The sequence below is a fragment of the Balaenoptera acutorostrata genome, chromosome 4 (genome assembly GCF_949987535.1).
Source record: "Balaenoptera acutorostrata chromosome 4, mBalAcu1.1, whole genome shotgun sequence".
Classification (NCBI taxonomy): Eukaryota; Metazoa; Chordata; class Mammalia; order Artiodactyla; family Balaenopteridae; genus Balaenoptera; species Balaenoptera acutorostrata.
The window spans coordinates 66,598,497-66,612,870 of NC_080067.1; the positions used below are offsets into that span (position 1 = coordinate 66,598,497).

A 14,374-nucleotide genomic window follows, 5' to 3' on the forward strand; every position below is an offset into this window, starting at 1 on the left:
ACCTTAAATTATATTTGGAACTAGGCAAAGTAAAAAATATAAAACAGTACCCACAAAATATTTGTTGCTTAGGCTTGACTAAGTGCTGCTGCATTTCAAAAAAGAGAGTAGTACTGCTTAAAAATACTAGTTATTCTTTAAAAATGACTATTCCAGAAGGAAAAGTAAAGATTACAAAGAAATCAATTAAATCCTTTATTTTAAAGCACACTAGATATATCCACAAGACATAGGGAAAAGACCCCATACAAAACCAATAATATACTAACAATTTTTAAACACTGAGACTTTTTGCTTTATTTCACTTTACCTTGCCGTACTCCAGTTTCAATCCTAGTGGCAAGGTCTGCTCGAGGGGTGGAGAGATGCACTAATGGTCCAGCCCCTGGCATGAAGTTATTGTTAGGATCTTCTGCATATATTCTAGCTTCAAAGGCATGGCCCCGCAGAGTTATTTCTTCCTGGCTCAAAGGAATCTTCTCTCCTGCTGCAATCTGGTAAAAGAAGAGTATGTGCTTCTTATGAATATACACCTTCTAGCAGCTATGAGACTTAGTCGATGGTCTTATTCTTTTCTACGTAAAATGTACATCAGGACTTTATAATGAAGCCAAATAAAAACTCTTATTTTATCCACCCACTCGAGTATTGGGCAAAAGCAAAAGTAGATTAAAAAACAGATGCAGCTTGAAAATACTGTACTAATTACAATGGGTTTCTAGAATTTTTAAATAGAGAAAACAGGCAAACCAATGACTAAATCACAAATATAAGTATCAGTGCTTTTTCAATGTAATGAAAACTGAAATTTCTTACTGGCAAGATATTCTCAGTTTTCATTTAAAACATTAGCACTCAGTTACCAAATCAAGCTTTTTTATAGTAAATTATTAGCTGGTGTTTAGGACTATTTTCACAGCTATGCCTAAAGCATGGCATTAGTCATCTTTGTCATCTTCATCACCAAGTGATCAAGCAAAACAAACGGGAACATGATGTTTTTTAAATTTTGTTATGTTTATGTATATTGCAAGATACCAGATTATAAACAGGATGATCAGCATTGTTTATCACTACTGTAATTATTATTATTTTGGCTTATATACTAATACAACAAATCTCTCTCTTCAACTAATATAACTTGGAAAAGGCTATTGGAGGGCACACTGTCCCTCTCTTCTCTCTCCCCTTAAGTTTTCCTCCAAGATGAGAAAATGACAAACTGAGATGGCAAAAGATATAGGGAAAAACTCTAACTTAGCAGCACACTGAACTAGACAGGTAAGTGCAAAACAAGCAAAGGTTTCATCTCTTTAAATCTGTAGATAAGAAAAATCAGGAACAACAACAGTTAAAATGAAAGGAAAATGGACTAAATTGAATGGCTTTATGCCATGGTTTTTGGAGCCAAAGACTCTGCAGCCGTATTGCCTGGGTTCAAATTCTGTCTCTATACTTATTCTGTTCTGGGCATACGCATATTCTGGGTAAGTTTCTGTAACCTCTTTTTTTTTTTTTAAATTAATTATTTATTTATTTATTTTTGGCTGTGTTGGGTCTTCGTTTCTGTGCAAGGGCTTTCTCTAGTTGCGGCAAGCGGGGGCCACTCTTCATCGCGGTGCGCGGGCCTCTCACTATCGCGGCCTCTCTTGTTGCAGAGCAGAGGCTCCAGACGCGCAGGCTCAGTAGTTGTGGCTCACGGGCCTAGTTGCTCCGCGGCATGTGGGATCCTCCCAGACCAGGGCTCGAACCCGTGTCCCCTGCATTGGCAGGCAGATTCTCAACCACTGCGCCACCAGGGAAGCCCTCTGTAACCTCTTAATGCTTCAGAGAAAAATGCCTGGCATAAAGTAAGCACTATGTAAGTGTTAGCTATTATCATTTCATTCTAATCCTTTATAATAAAATACTCTTTAATGTTCTAATAAAGAATTCTATTTCAAAAAAAAAAAAAGAATTCTATTTGTTTTAATATAAAAAAGGAAAAGAAGGACCATATGTCCGTATTCTAAGATGTGATCTTATTGTTGACTATATAGCGCAATTTCAACCTGGCTATCTTTGCCTATCTGTTTTCCTCTGAAGTTGGCTTCTATCTGGGCCCAGAAGAGACTGACCCAACCATGCCTCTGGGTACTTAGAAATTTGTACCATCTGAGTTCTCTGGGGCTTAGACATTGACTCTTTGGAAGCCCTGGACCTCGGATATTTCACCAGCCTCTCCTGAAACCACTAACCATCTGAACCTGCAGCCTGGGCGCTCACATCATTTCTCCCTTGCTCTAGGAAGCTGGTGGCTCCAGAGACAGGTCCTGGAGCTTGAACTCTTGCCTCACCACATGGAGAGACCCCTTGTTTTACCTCTGTTTGGAAGCCAGACTCCAAAGTACCTTGAACACTGTAAACAAGGTCCAATGGCATCCCTAAGTTCTAGAAACCCTCCCCAGATGATAAAAGCCTATTTCTCTTTCTAAAGCTCTTACAGTTTCTTGACTTGCAGAAATAAATGTCTGCTGGTCCCCCTAATGTCCAAAAGCTTTCTCCTCTTTAATCCTTGGAAACCCTTTATCCTTCATGATTTCAAAATTCTGGACTCTTGTGGTTACCACTTCAGAAAAAAAATATTCCTTTCCTTGAATTCTGGAAACATAAGCACTCTTTCCAAAAGTTTATAAACCCGCTACAGTTTTCCTGACACTTACTAACACTTACTAGCCTGATGTGCCTGGTTTTCATTAGCTCCCAATGCCCAGAAGGCCCAGAAGAATCTTATGGCTCAATTAAAACCACCAATCATCCCCAAGGAACCAGCAAAAGGAACGTTATATTATTGTCCACAGAAGTTCTGCAAAGACAAAATTATCAAAATAATCAAGACTTTAGCATCACAACGTGGAAAAAATAATTTCGTTTCAGGCTATATAAAGAACCAAGAATCCTACAGAGATCAAGAATATTCATACTACTTAAAAACATTTTTTATATTAAACAACAGGTTGTAAAAATCTACTGTTTTCAATAAAGAAAACAAAACAGACTAAGTTATTATCATAAATATTTGAAGGAATAAGCTTGTACAACTCAGATTCAGGCCAGTGAAGAACAGTTGTAGACTTAAGACTTCAGTAAAATTCAGTAGATGTGTCACAGAAATGTTAAAGTGCTTTAAAATTTTCTAAACATTTATTCTGAATGGCTACATTTATCCCTTCATGGGCCATCAACAGTCTGTCAGCACTTGCACGTGGACCCCTCTGTTAATCCAGACCCTTCCCTTGGCTCTTCATTCCCATCTTTTCCTTAGCTTATTTCACCTTGGCTAGCATCTGTCCCACCTCTAAAATCTCATGATGGTCTGGACCTGAATGATGTGGTCTCAGAGCACAAGGCTTTGTGTTGAGACAGTGTGGTCACAAGCAAGCCTCAGTGACAGCAGCTCGCCTGCTGGCTGCCCCATGTCTAAGGGGGAAAGATGGTAAGTGACAGATTAGGAATCTGAGTCCATAAACTGCATCAAATGTAATGCCACCTTTAACCTCCCATTTTCCTATCCTCATGACAACCACTAAGAATTGAACCCTTGTCCAAAGCGATGCCTCCTTTCAAGAGGTTTTAAGAAGGGAATGTATTCTCGACACTGATTTTTAACAGAAAAAATACTCCCACCCTAAGCTGCCATTCCACCAAGTCAGTTCCTGTGATCATCTCAGTAACAGGATGTTCCACTTGCAGCCTTGTATTCATCTCCATGAAGTAGAAATTGTGCTTTGAGTCCATAATAAACTCCACAGTTCCTAAATATAAAATACAGTCGTCACATTTCAACAGTATATAATCAGTAGGAATCAAAATCTTTCTTGATAGATCATATCAAGTTTTACAGCTGCCTTCATTCAATGGTAAACATTTTGCATTTCATGAAGAAAACATCTCATATTTTGCAGCAGCAAATGATTCTCAATCAAAAATACGGAGCCATATGAAATTTAACAATAGAAAAGTATATTTGGGGTTTCAAGCAAATGGTAAGCCCAAGTTATGAATCAGTCTCAGCTGTTGTAGCAGTTAGAACATGGTTGGACCATGTGTTACTGCTTCTGCGTACCAAAATCCCTGGAAACCTCACTGTGACATCCCATCTCACTCTAACTCTGTGGAGAAAAACACAACATTTTTTTCTCCTGACTGTGCGCTTTGGAAGTGTCTTTAAAAGTCCTTTTGCTAGTGACCCATGGGGAGATTACTTAGTAACTAAACACTATGTTAATGTCTTATCTACTGACATTCTATTAAGTACTACACTTCCCCCAACTTTATTAAGGTATAATTCCAGACAGTAAAATTTATCTATTTTAAATATAGTGTGCTGAGTTTCAGCAATTGAATACAGTCATATAACCACCACCACAATGAAAATACAACATACTTCCATCATCCAAAACATTCCCTTGTTCCCTTTGCAGTCAGTCCCTTCACCAGGCCCCAGCTCCAGGCAATCACTGGTCTGCTTTCTATCACAGGTTTTTTCTAGAATGTCATATAAATGAAATCATATAGTATACAGTCTTTTGTGTTTGAATTTTTTTCACTTAGCCTAAGGCTAATTCCATATAATTTAAAACTTGCTTTTCAAACTGTGGATCACAACCTATTAGTGGATTGTAAAAATTTAGTGAAGACTTCCAGTTTCTGGCCCAGCATGGAAGGAACTTAGAAGTTACCATTCCATTCTGACAACAAGAAAAAGCTGAATAAGATGAAAAGTCAACAACTCTTCTTAGATGCATCACAGACATGAGGTTACAAGCCAAACCGCTGCCCCCCAAATTAGAGAGACAGAAAGGTGAAAACAGAGATTCACAACTTATTGGAACAGAAACCCATGAGCAAAAACCTCTGTGGGAACAAGTACTGGAGAAGGAAAACCTGGACTGTAATTGACAAATTGCTGGAGGCTCAGTGTGGACAGTTCCAAGAGTTAAAAACCCCAGGGGGGATGAAGTTATAGGGAGCTCCCAACACTTTTATAAGTTTTACCTCCAGAAGCTCTACCAGGTCCTCACAGTGAAGAGTGGAGAAAAAAATCCCTTGAGTTTCTAGCAGTGGGAGGGGAAAACGAACCATATGAAGTATGCCAGAGTTCTGTTCTTCTGAACAAGATCCGTCCTTCAGAGAAACTATTTTATTAGAGCCTAAACTATTGGGATTTTATCAGGGCCTAATTAATGTAATTGAGGGAGGAGAAATACACAACTCCAGCCATTCTGTCCCACATAAGGGAATAAATAAAAAACAAATAAACAAAAACCAACTGAAAAACACTGATGAAGTTCACAGTTCAGAGCGCAAGCACACCAAAAGACTTAGACTGAATCACAGGTCTATAGAACATTTCACCTTCCCTGTACCTAACCAATACACTACTAAAGACCTATTTACCACAGTTCCTTTTACCTGGTACATTAACGTCTGGCTATCAAGAACAAATTACATGGCATCCTAAGAGGCAAAAAACACAGTTTAGAGAGACTGAAAAAGCATCATAACCAGACTCAGATATGATAGAATTATAATTATCATAATTATCTGATAGAATTATCAGAACAAGAACTTAAAAACCCTTTAATTAATATGTTAAGGGTTTTAATGGAAAAAGTACACAACATGTAAGAACAGTTAAATATAAGTAGACATGGAAATTTTAAGAAAGAAAAAAAAATCTAAAGATCAAACATACCATTAGAGAAATGAAGAATGCCTTTGATGGACTTATCAGTAGATTGCACACAGCCAAGGAGAGAATCTCTGAGCTTGAGGATATGACAACAGAAACTTCCAAAATTAAAATCAAAGAGAAAAAAGACTGAAAAAAACAGAACAGAATATCCAAGAACTGTGGAGAACTAGAAAAGGTGTAACATATGCATAATGGGAATACCATAAGATAAGTAAAGAAAGGAACAAAAGCAGTATCTGAAGCAATAATGACTAAAATTTAATGTTGGACACTGAATCACTGATCCAGGGAGGTCAGAGAACACAAAGCAGGATAAATGCCAGAAAAACTACACCTAGGCAAACTATACCTACAATATCATTTTCAAAGTACAGAAAATCAAAAATCCTGAAAGAACCCAAGGAAAAAAAACACACCTTACTTATAAAGGAGAAAAGATAAGAATTACATCTGACTTCTCCTCAGAAACCATGCAACCAAGAACAGCAGAGTGAACTATTTAAAGTGTTGCCTAAAAAAATCATCAAGGGCTTCCCTGGTGGCGCAGTGGTTAAGAATCCACCTGCCAATGCAGGGGACACAGGTTCGAGCCCTGGTCCGGGAAGATCCCACATGCCGCGGAGCAACTAAGCCCATGCGCCACAACTACTGAGCCTGCACTCTAGAGCCCGCAAGCCACAACTACTGAAGCCTGCGTGCTTAGAGTCCGTGCTCCGCAACGAGAAGCCACCACAGTGAGAAGCCCATGCACTGCAACGAAGAGTAGCCCCCGCTCGCCGCAACTAGAGAAAGCCCATGTGCAGCAACGAAGACCCAATGCAGCCAAAAATAAATAAATAATAAATAAATAAATAAATAATTTTCAAAAATCTATAAAGAAAGTCAGCCAAGTATAAAAAAAACCCCATCAATCTAGAATTCTGTACCTTGTTAAGTTATCCTTCCAAAGCGAAGGAGAAATAAAGACTATCTTAGATAAACAAAAATTGAGAGAATTTATTGGCAGTAGACTTGCCCTGCAAGAAATGTTAAAAGAAGTTCTTCATAGCGAAGGAAATGAAATAGGGTCAATAATCCAAGACGTAACAATCTTTAATGTTTACGCATCTGAAAACAGGGTGTCAAAATACATCAGGTAAAAACTGAGAACTGCAAGAATAAATAGATGAATCCACTAATCAATTGGAGACTTTAATACCCCTCTATTAGAAATGGATAAACCCAGCAGGCAGAATATTAGTAAGGACATAGATGAACTCAATAGCACAGTCAATAAAATGGAATAATTGACACCTATAGACTAATTCATCCAACAACAGCAGATTACATATTGTCATACTTGCATGGAACAATCACCATGACAGACCACACTCAGGGCCACAGAAAAAGACCTTAACAAATTTAAAAGAATAGATAACATATAATGTCTGCTCTCAGACCACAATTAAACTAAAAATCAATAAATTGAACTAGAAATCATAACAGAAAGATAGCTGGAAAAAAATCCCCAAATACTTGCAGATTAAACAACACACTACTAAATAACACATGTGTCAAAGAAGAAATTTCAAAAGAAATCTAAAAATTGTTTAAACTAGATGAATATGAGGATACAACTTTTCAAAATTTGTGAGATGCATAGAAAGCAGTATTAGATGGCAATTTATAGCATTGAATCCATATATTTGAAGAGAAGAAAGATCTACAATTAATCTAAGCTTCTATTTTAGGAAACTAAAAAAGGAAAAGCAAATTACTTCCAAGGTAAACAGAAGAAAAGAAATAATAGAGTAGAAATTCATGAAACTGAAGACAGAAAATAGAAAAAAAAATCAACAAAACCAAAAGTTGGTTCTTTGAAAAGATCAATAAAAGTGATAAGCCTCTAGACAGGCTATCTAAGAAAAAAAGAGGACAGAAATTACTAATATCAGACATAAAGGAAGGAACATCACTACAGACCTTGTGAACATTAAAAGGATAATAAAGGAATATTATTAACAACATTATGCTCACAAATTTAATAACCTAGATGAAATGGGCCAATTCCTCGAAAGACACAATCTGCCAAAACTCACACAAGCAAAAAACAGAATTTAAATAGGCCTATATCTATTAAAGAAATTGAAACAATCATTAATAACCTTCTAAACAGAAAGCAGCAGGCCCAGATTGGTTCACTGGTAAATTCTACCAAACACTGAAGGCAGAATTTATACCAATTTTCTACAATCTATTCCAGAAGACAGAATTTTTCCTAACTCATTCTATGAGGCCAGCATTACCTTAATACCAAAATCAAAGACGTTACAAGGAAACTACAGACCAATATCTCTTAAGAACACTGATGAAGTAATCCTCGAGAAAATATTAGCAAATCAAATCCAACAATGTATAAAAATCCCACCATGACCAGGTAAGATTTATCCCGGGTATGCAAGGCTGGTTCAACACTAGAAAATCAATTAATGTAATCTATCACATCAACAGGCTAAAGCAAAACCATGTGATCATATCAATAAATGCAGAAAAAGCATTTGATGAAATCTAGTACCCAATTATAATAAAAACTCTCAACAAACTAGGAACAGAGCGGAACCTCCTCAATTTGATAAAGAAGATTTACAAAAACCTACAGCTACCATCATACTTAATGGTGAGAAACTAGAAGCCTTCCCACTAAGATCAGAAATAAGGCAAGGATGTCCACTTTCACCACTCCTTTTCAACATCATACCAGAAGTCCTATCTAATACAGTAAGACAAGAAAAGGAAATAAATGGTATATAGATTGGGAAAGAAGAAATAAAACTGACTGTTCACAGATAACTTGATCATCTTTATAAAAAAGTTGACAAAAAAACCTCCTGGAACTAATAAGTGACCATATCATGGTTGCAGGATACAAGGTTAATATACAAAAGTCAATTGTTTTCCGACATACCAGCAAACAAGTTGAATTTGAAATTAAAAACACAATACTATTTACATTAGCACCCTCCCCCATGAAATAGGTATAAATCTAACAGAATATGTATAAGATCTATATGAGGAAACTATAAAATTCTGGTAAAAGAAGTCAAAGAAGAATTAAATAAATGGAGACATATTCCATGTTCATGGGTGGGAAGACTCAACATTGTCAAGATGTCAGTTCTTCCCAACTTGTTATATAGAGTCAATGCAACCCCAATCAAAATTCCAGCAAGTTATTTTGTGGATATCAAAAAACTGATTCTAACGGTTATACGGAGAGGCAAAAGACCCGAATAACCAACTCAGTCTGACAAAATGACAAAATGGGAAGACTGACACTATCTGAATTCAAGACTTACTATAAAGCTACAGTAATCAAATCAGTGAAGTACCAGTGAGAGAACAAATAGATCAGTGGAACAGAATAGAGAGTCCAGAATTAGACCCACATAAATATAGACAACTGATCTTTGACAAAGGAGCAAAGGCAATACAATGGAGAAAAAACAGTCTTTTCAAGAAACGGTGCTGGAACAACTGGGCAACTACATGCAAAAAAAAAAAAAAAAAAAAAGAATCTCAACATAGACCTTACAAAAATTAACTCAAAATGGTTCAAAGACCTAAATGTAAAACACAAAACCATAAAACTCCTAGAAGACAACACAGGAAAAAACCTAGTTGACCTTGAGCATGGTGATGTCCTTTTAGATACAACAGCAAAGGCATGATCCATGAAAAAAATAATTGATAAACTGGACTTCACTAAAATTAAAACCTTCTGCTTGGTGAAAGACAATGTCAACAGAATGCAAAAACTAGCCACAGACTGAGAGAAAATATTCGCAAGAGGTGCATCTGATGAAGGACTGTTATCTAATATATAAAGAACCCTTAAAGCTCGACAATAAGAAAGCAAACAACCCAATTAAAAAATGGGCAGAAGACCTGAAGAGACACCTCACCAAAGACATACAGATGGCAAGTAAGCATATGAGAAGATGCTCCATATCATATGTTATCAGGAAAATGCAAATTAAAACACTGAGATACCACTACACACGTATTAGAATAGCCATATTCTGGAACACTGACAACACCAAATGCTGGTGAGGATGTGGAGCAACAGGAACTCTCATACTCTGCTGGTGGGAATGCAAAATGGTACAGCCACTTTGGAACACTTTGGCAAAACTAAACATACTCTTACCATGTGATCCAGCAATCATACTTCTTGGTATTTACTCAAATGAATTGAAGCTGTGTCTACACAAAACCCTGTACACAGATGTTTATAGTAGCTTTATTTATAATTACCAAACTTGGATGTCCTTCAGTAGGTCAGAAGATAAGTAAACTGTGGTACATCCAGACAATGGAATATTATTCAACACTAAACAGAAATGAGCTATCAAGCCATGAAAAGATATGGAGGAAACTTAAATACATACTACTTAAATACATATTACTAAGTGAAAGAAGCCATCCTGAAAAGGCTACATACTGTATGATTCCAACTATGTAACATTTTAGAAAAGACAAAACTATAGAAGCAATAAAAAGATCAGTGGTTGTCAGGGGTTGGAGGCAGGGAGGAATGAAGAGCATATTTAGGGCACTGAGACTATTCTGTAAGATATTACAATGGTGGATACATGTTGGACACGTGTCATTATATATTTCTCCAAACTCACAGAATGTACAACATCAAGAGCAACCCTAATGTAAACTATGGACCCTGGGTGATAATGATGTGTCCATGTAGGTTCATCAGTTGTAACAAAAGCACTGCTCTGGTGCTGGATGTCGACAGTGGGGGCGGCTGTGTTGGGGGGGGACAGGGGGTGTGGGAACTCTTTGAACTTGCTGCTCAATTGTGCTGTGAACCTAAAACTGCTCTAAAACATTTAAGTTTACTAATTTTGAAAAATGCAAAAAAATCATTGTAGCGATTTTATTTCAAAATAGTATAGAAAATATCAAATAGCATTATACAGAATTAGGCTAAGTACTGTTTAGTGACTTTTCCCCCCCAATATACATGTATATAAACATAAACACGTTTACATACTGGTTCTCAACGTAAAATGTACTTCTTAATGTGGATATAGTCAAAAAAGTTTGAAAGCCAATGATTTCAAAGCTGTATGTTTCGTTTGCCTTTCAAAACACAAATGAATTTTCCTCCTCCTCTGTTAGAAGCCAATCTTGACATACCTGCGCCAACATAATTTACAGCTTTAGCAGCTCTGACTGCAGCTTCTCCGAGCTTTTTTCTTACTTCAGGTTTAATACCAGGCTATGAAAAAATATTTGAAATAAATTTTCATTAGTACTTTGTTCTACTAGAAGTTTCCATTAAGATTCAATAGTACATTTCTATGTATCAAATATTGCATTAAAGAGATAATAAGGATAAATATCTAATGTTATACATTTCATCATGAAATACTGTCTTATACCACAGTTCAAGTGTCCCTATACCAAAGTTTAATGATTGTTAGTAATTTCTATGAATTGCAAATATTACTTAGCATAATGACATATCTCTGTCCCTTGTACCTACAAAATAACTATCTTTTCTTTTCTTTTTTTTTGGCCGTGCTGTGCGGCTTGCAGGATCTTAGATCCCCAACCAGGGATGGAACCCAGGCCCACAACAGTGAAAGCACTTAGTCCTAACCACTGGACTACCACAGAATTCCCCAAAATAACTTTCATGATCATATGTCCACTTAAAATTACATATATCAATACAAACACTTTGAATAATCTCTATTTGTTTCAAGATGATAAAGCAATCTGGGTCATATGCCCAATAATTATCTTGGAATAATGGTAAACGTCGAGATTACAAGTTAATAAGAAAGGTTCAGGGACTTCCCTGGCGGTCCAGTGGTTAAGATTTCGCACTTCCACTGCAGGGGGCGCAGGTTCAATCCCTGGTTGGGGAAATAAGATCCCGTGTGCCGTGCATGGCGCGGCCAAAAAAAAAAAAGGTTCATAAAATGTATATCAATAAGTAGGCAAAGCCTTTTAACATTGTTAAATGGTGCTCTACAGATTTTTATTTAAGCAATCACTGCTTGAAAATAAGACTTTATTGAAATTATTGTTGACATTTACTTCAGACGGTATAATATACTCTGCAACAGAAATTAAATTTTGAATACAGTATGAGAATAACTAACTGATTAATCAGAAACCTTAGATCTCTGACCTTTTAGAAATACATATTGAAAAAAACATGCATATAACTTTGGACAAGAGGCCTACGGCAGTAGCAGATTCCAAAGAAATGTAAATCTGAAAATAGGTAATCCTAGGAGTAGGCCTTGACCCGGGTGACAACCTGAGTCAATCAAGAGGTAGACTCAGATGTAAACAATTGTAAGGGGGCAAAAGTGGCCAAATAAGAGCAAATCCAAATCTCTCCTCTACACAACGTAACCTTTAAGTTGGGAAGATGATTAATATATTTTAGGAACATCTGAAACACCAGTTAAAAGAATGTTCTTCATAAAAAATACATTCAATTAACAAGACCATTCCATTCCTCAAACACGCTAATTAATTACAATTTAAAATCTGCATGGAAACGGTAGCTGTTCACTGTAAGTCAGATACTACTTGGATCAGAGCAGATCTTACCAGATACCATCCAGAAGGATCATGGTCTTAGTGCGCCCTCAGTATGGTAGCCCCAGAACATCAACCCTTCCTCATCCCCAACACTGCAGTGAGGCTGTATTACTACTGGGGAATGTTGTTCAGCAGGACTTGGGGGGAATACTAGCTTCACAGATTTCTGACCCAAAAGTCAGTGACTGAGATTTACAATATAGAGAAGCTGACAAATTTCTTTACAAGATCCTTACCCCTGGGGCCTCCTCAATGATCTTCTGATGTCTCCTCTGTACACTACAGTCTCTTTCAAACAAGTACACAGCATTGCCATGGTGGTCACCAAACACCTGGACTTCCACATGCCTATTTAAAAACCCAATGAGAAGTTTCCATTTGTAGGTTGAACATTCAAGAAAAAAAAATTATATATATGAAATGAGTGAGAAATAAGAAAAGACAGAAAACACTGGATACCATATTTATGACCTCACAGTAGGGGCAAGTCGCAAGTACAAACTGCCAAGGAAAAGACTGATAAATCTGAATACATCAAAATTACAAGTTATAGTCACAATTCATGTATCCTCAAAAAGTCAGTGAAAACATATTTTTATGATCAGTGGATTTTAAAAAAGCAACTCTTACAGTCAGATTTTATAAACTAAGGCAGACTGGAAATTATAATGGCTCATCCATAGAAAGGTTAAGAAATAAATTTATATGGATCATTCATTTTTTAAGAATATACTAACATTGGGCTTCCCTGGTGCCGCAGTGGTTGAGAATCTGCCTGCCAATGCAGGGGACACGGGTTCGAGCCCTGGTCTGGGAAGATCCCACATGCCGCGGAGCAACTAGGCCCGTGAGACACAATTACTGAGCCTGCGTGTCTGGAGCCTGTGCTCCACAACAAGAGAGGCCACAATAGTGAGAGGCCCGCGCACCGCGATGAAGAGTGGCCCCCACTTGCTGCAACAAGAGAAAGCCCTCGCACAGAAACAAAGACCCAATGCAGCCATAAATAAATATAAAAATAAATTTTAAAAAATTAAAAAAAAAGAATATACTAACATTAAATCATAAAAAACAAAAAAAGGAACTTTAATGTTGAGTGTAAAATAGTAAAATTATCAGAAGTCATATTAAGAGTAAATGCAGGACTTCCCTGGTGGCGCAGTGGTTAAGAATCTGCCTGCCAATGCAGGGGACATGGGTTCGAGCCCTGGTCCAGGAAGATCCCACATGTCGTGGAGCAACTAAGCCCGTGCGCCACAACTACTGAGCCCTCATGCCACAACTACTGAAGCCCGCACGCCTAGAGCCCATGCTCCACAACAAGAGAAGCCACCTCAATGAGAAGCCTGCTCACTGCAACTAGAGAAAGCCCGCGTGCAGCAACGAAGACCCAATGCAGCCAAAAATAAATAAATAAATAACTTTATTAAAAAAAAGAGAAAAAGAGTAAATGCACGTAACACTTAAGAAAATAAGGGTAACACAGACCATTTGGTGAACATGAAAGCATTCTTCTCAGATTCATTTTGATATGTTCATACTGTAGTTCACCTCACACATTCACCACCATAATACAGAAATGAGTGACCAGCAAGCATTTTTTTCTGTTGAGTTTTTAAAATAAAAATTGTCAAACATAGAAGAAATTTTTTAAAAACCCAGAAAGTCTTATAAATGTACTATTTCAGCACAGTGGCTCATTTCTCTTCCTTTCTGTTTACCTCATGAAACACTTCATTAAACCACTTGGAAGAATTTTTTTTCTTGATATATCATTTCTACTGAATGTTCCATTTAAAAATTTCCAACTTGTCCAACATATTCTCTTGACAAAATAATAGGAGCTGATTTCTTCCTTTTGGATGTGCCTCCTTGATCTTTCCTCCTATTTTTATTTACCCTTAAGCTACTAACACCAAACACATTCTTGCTATTATTATTTTGAATAAACTTATCTGTGAGATCAATTAAGAATAAAAAAACCAAGAGATTTTATTTTGCCTTTGTTTATTCTTTCTC

The 14,374-nt window shown here is 36.9% G+C and overlaps 1 protein-coding gene across 3 annotated transcripts in view; it reads right to left on the minus strand.

Moving 5' to 3' along the window:
* The window catches only part of MCCC1 (methylcrotonyl-CoA carboxylase subunit 1), a 62,398-nt gene that overhangs the window by 19,858 nt on the left and 28,166 nt on the right, over positions 1–14,374 (minus strand). For all 3 annotated transcript variants that reach the window (XM_007195357.2, XM_007195358.2, XM_028162104.2), the window contains 4 exons: positions 12,592–12,703; positions 10,931–11,012; positions 3,667–3,794; positions 311–494 (listed from right to left, as the gene is read on the minus strand). In XM_007195357.2, coding sequence (XP_007195419.2) covers positions 311–494; positions 3,667–3,794; positions 10,931–11,012; positions 12,592–12,703 — 506 coding nt within the window. The remainder of the gene's footprint in view (positions 1–310; positions 495–3,666; positions 3,795–10,930; positions 11,013–12,591; positions 12,704–14,374) is intronic.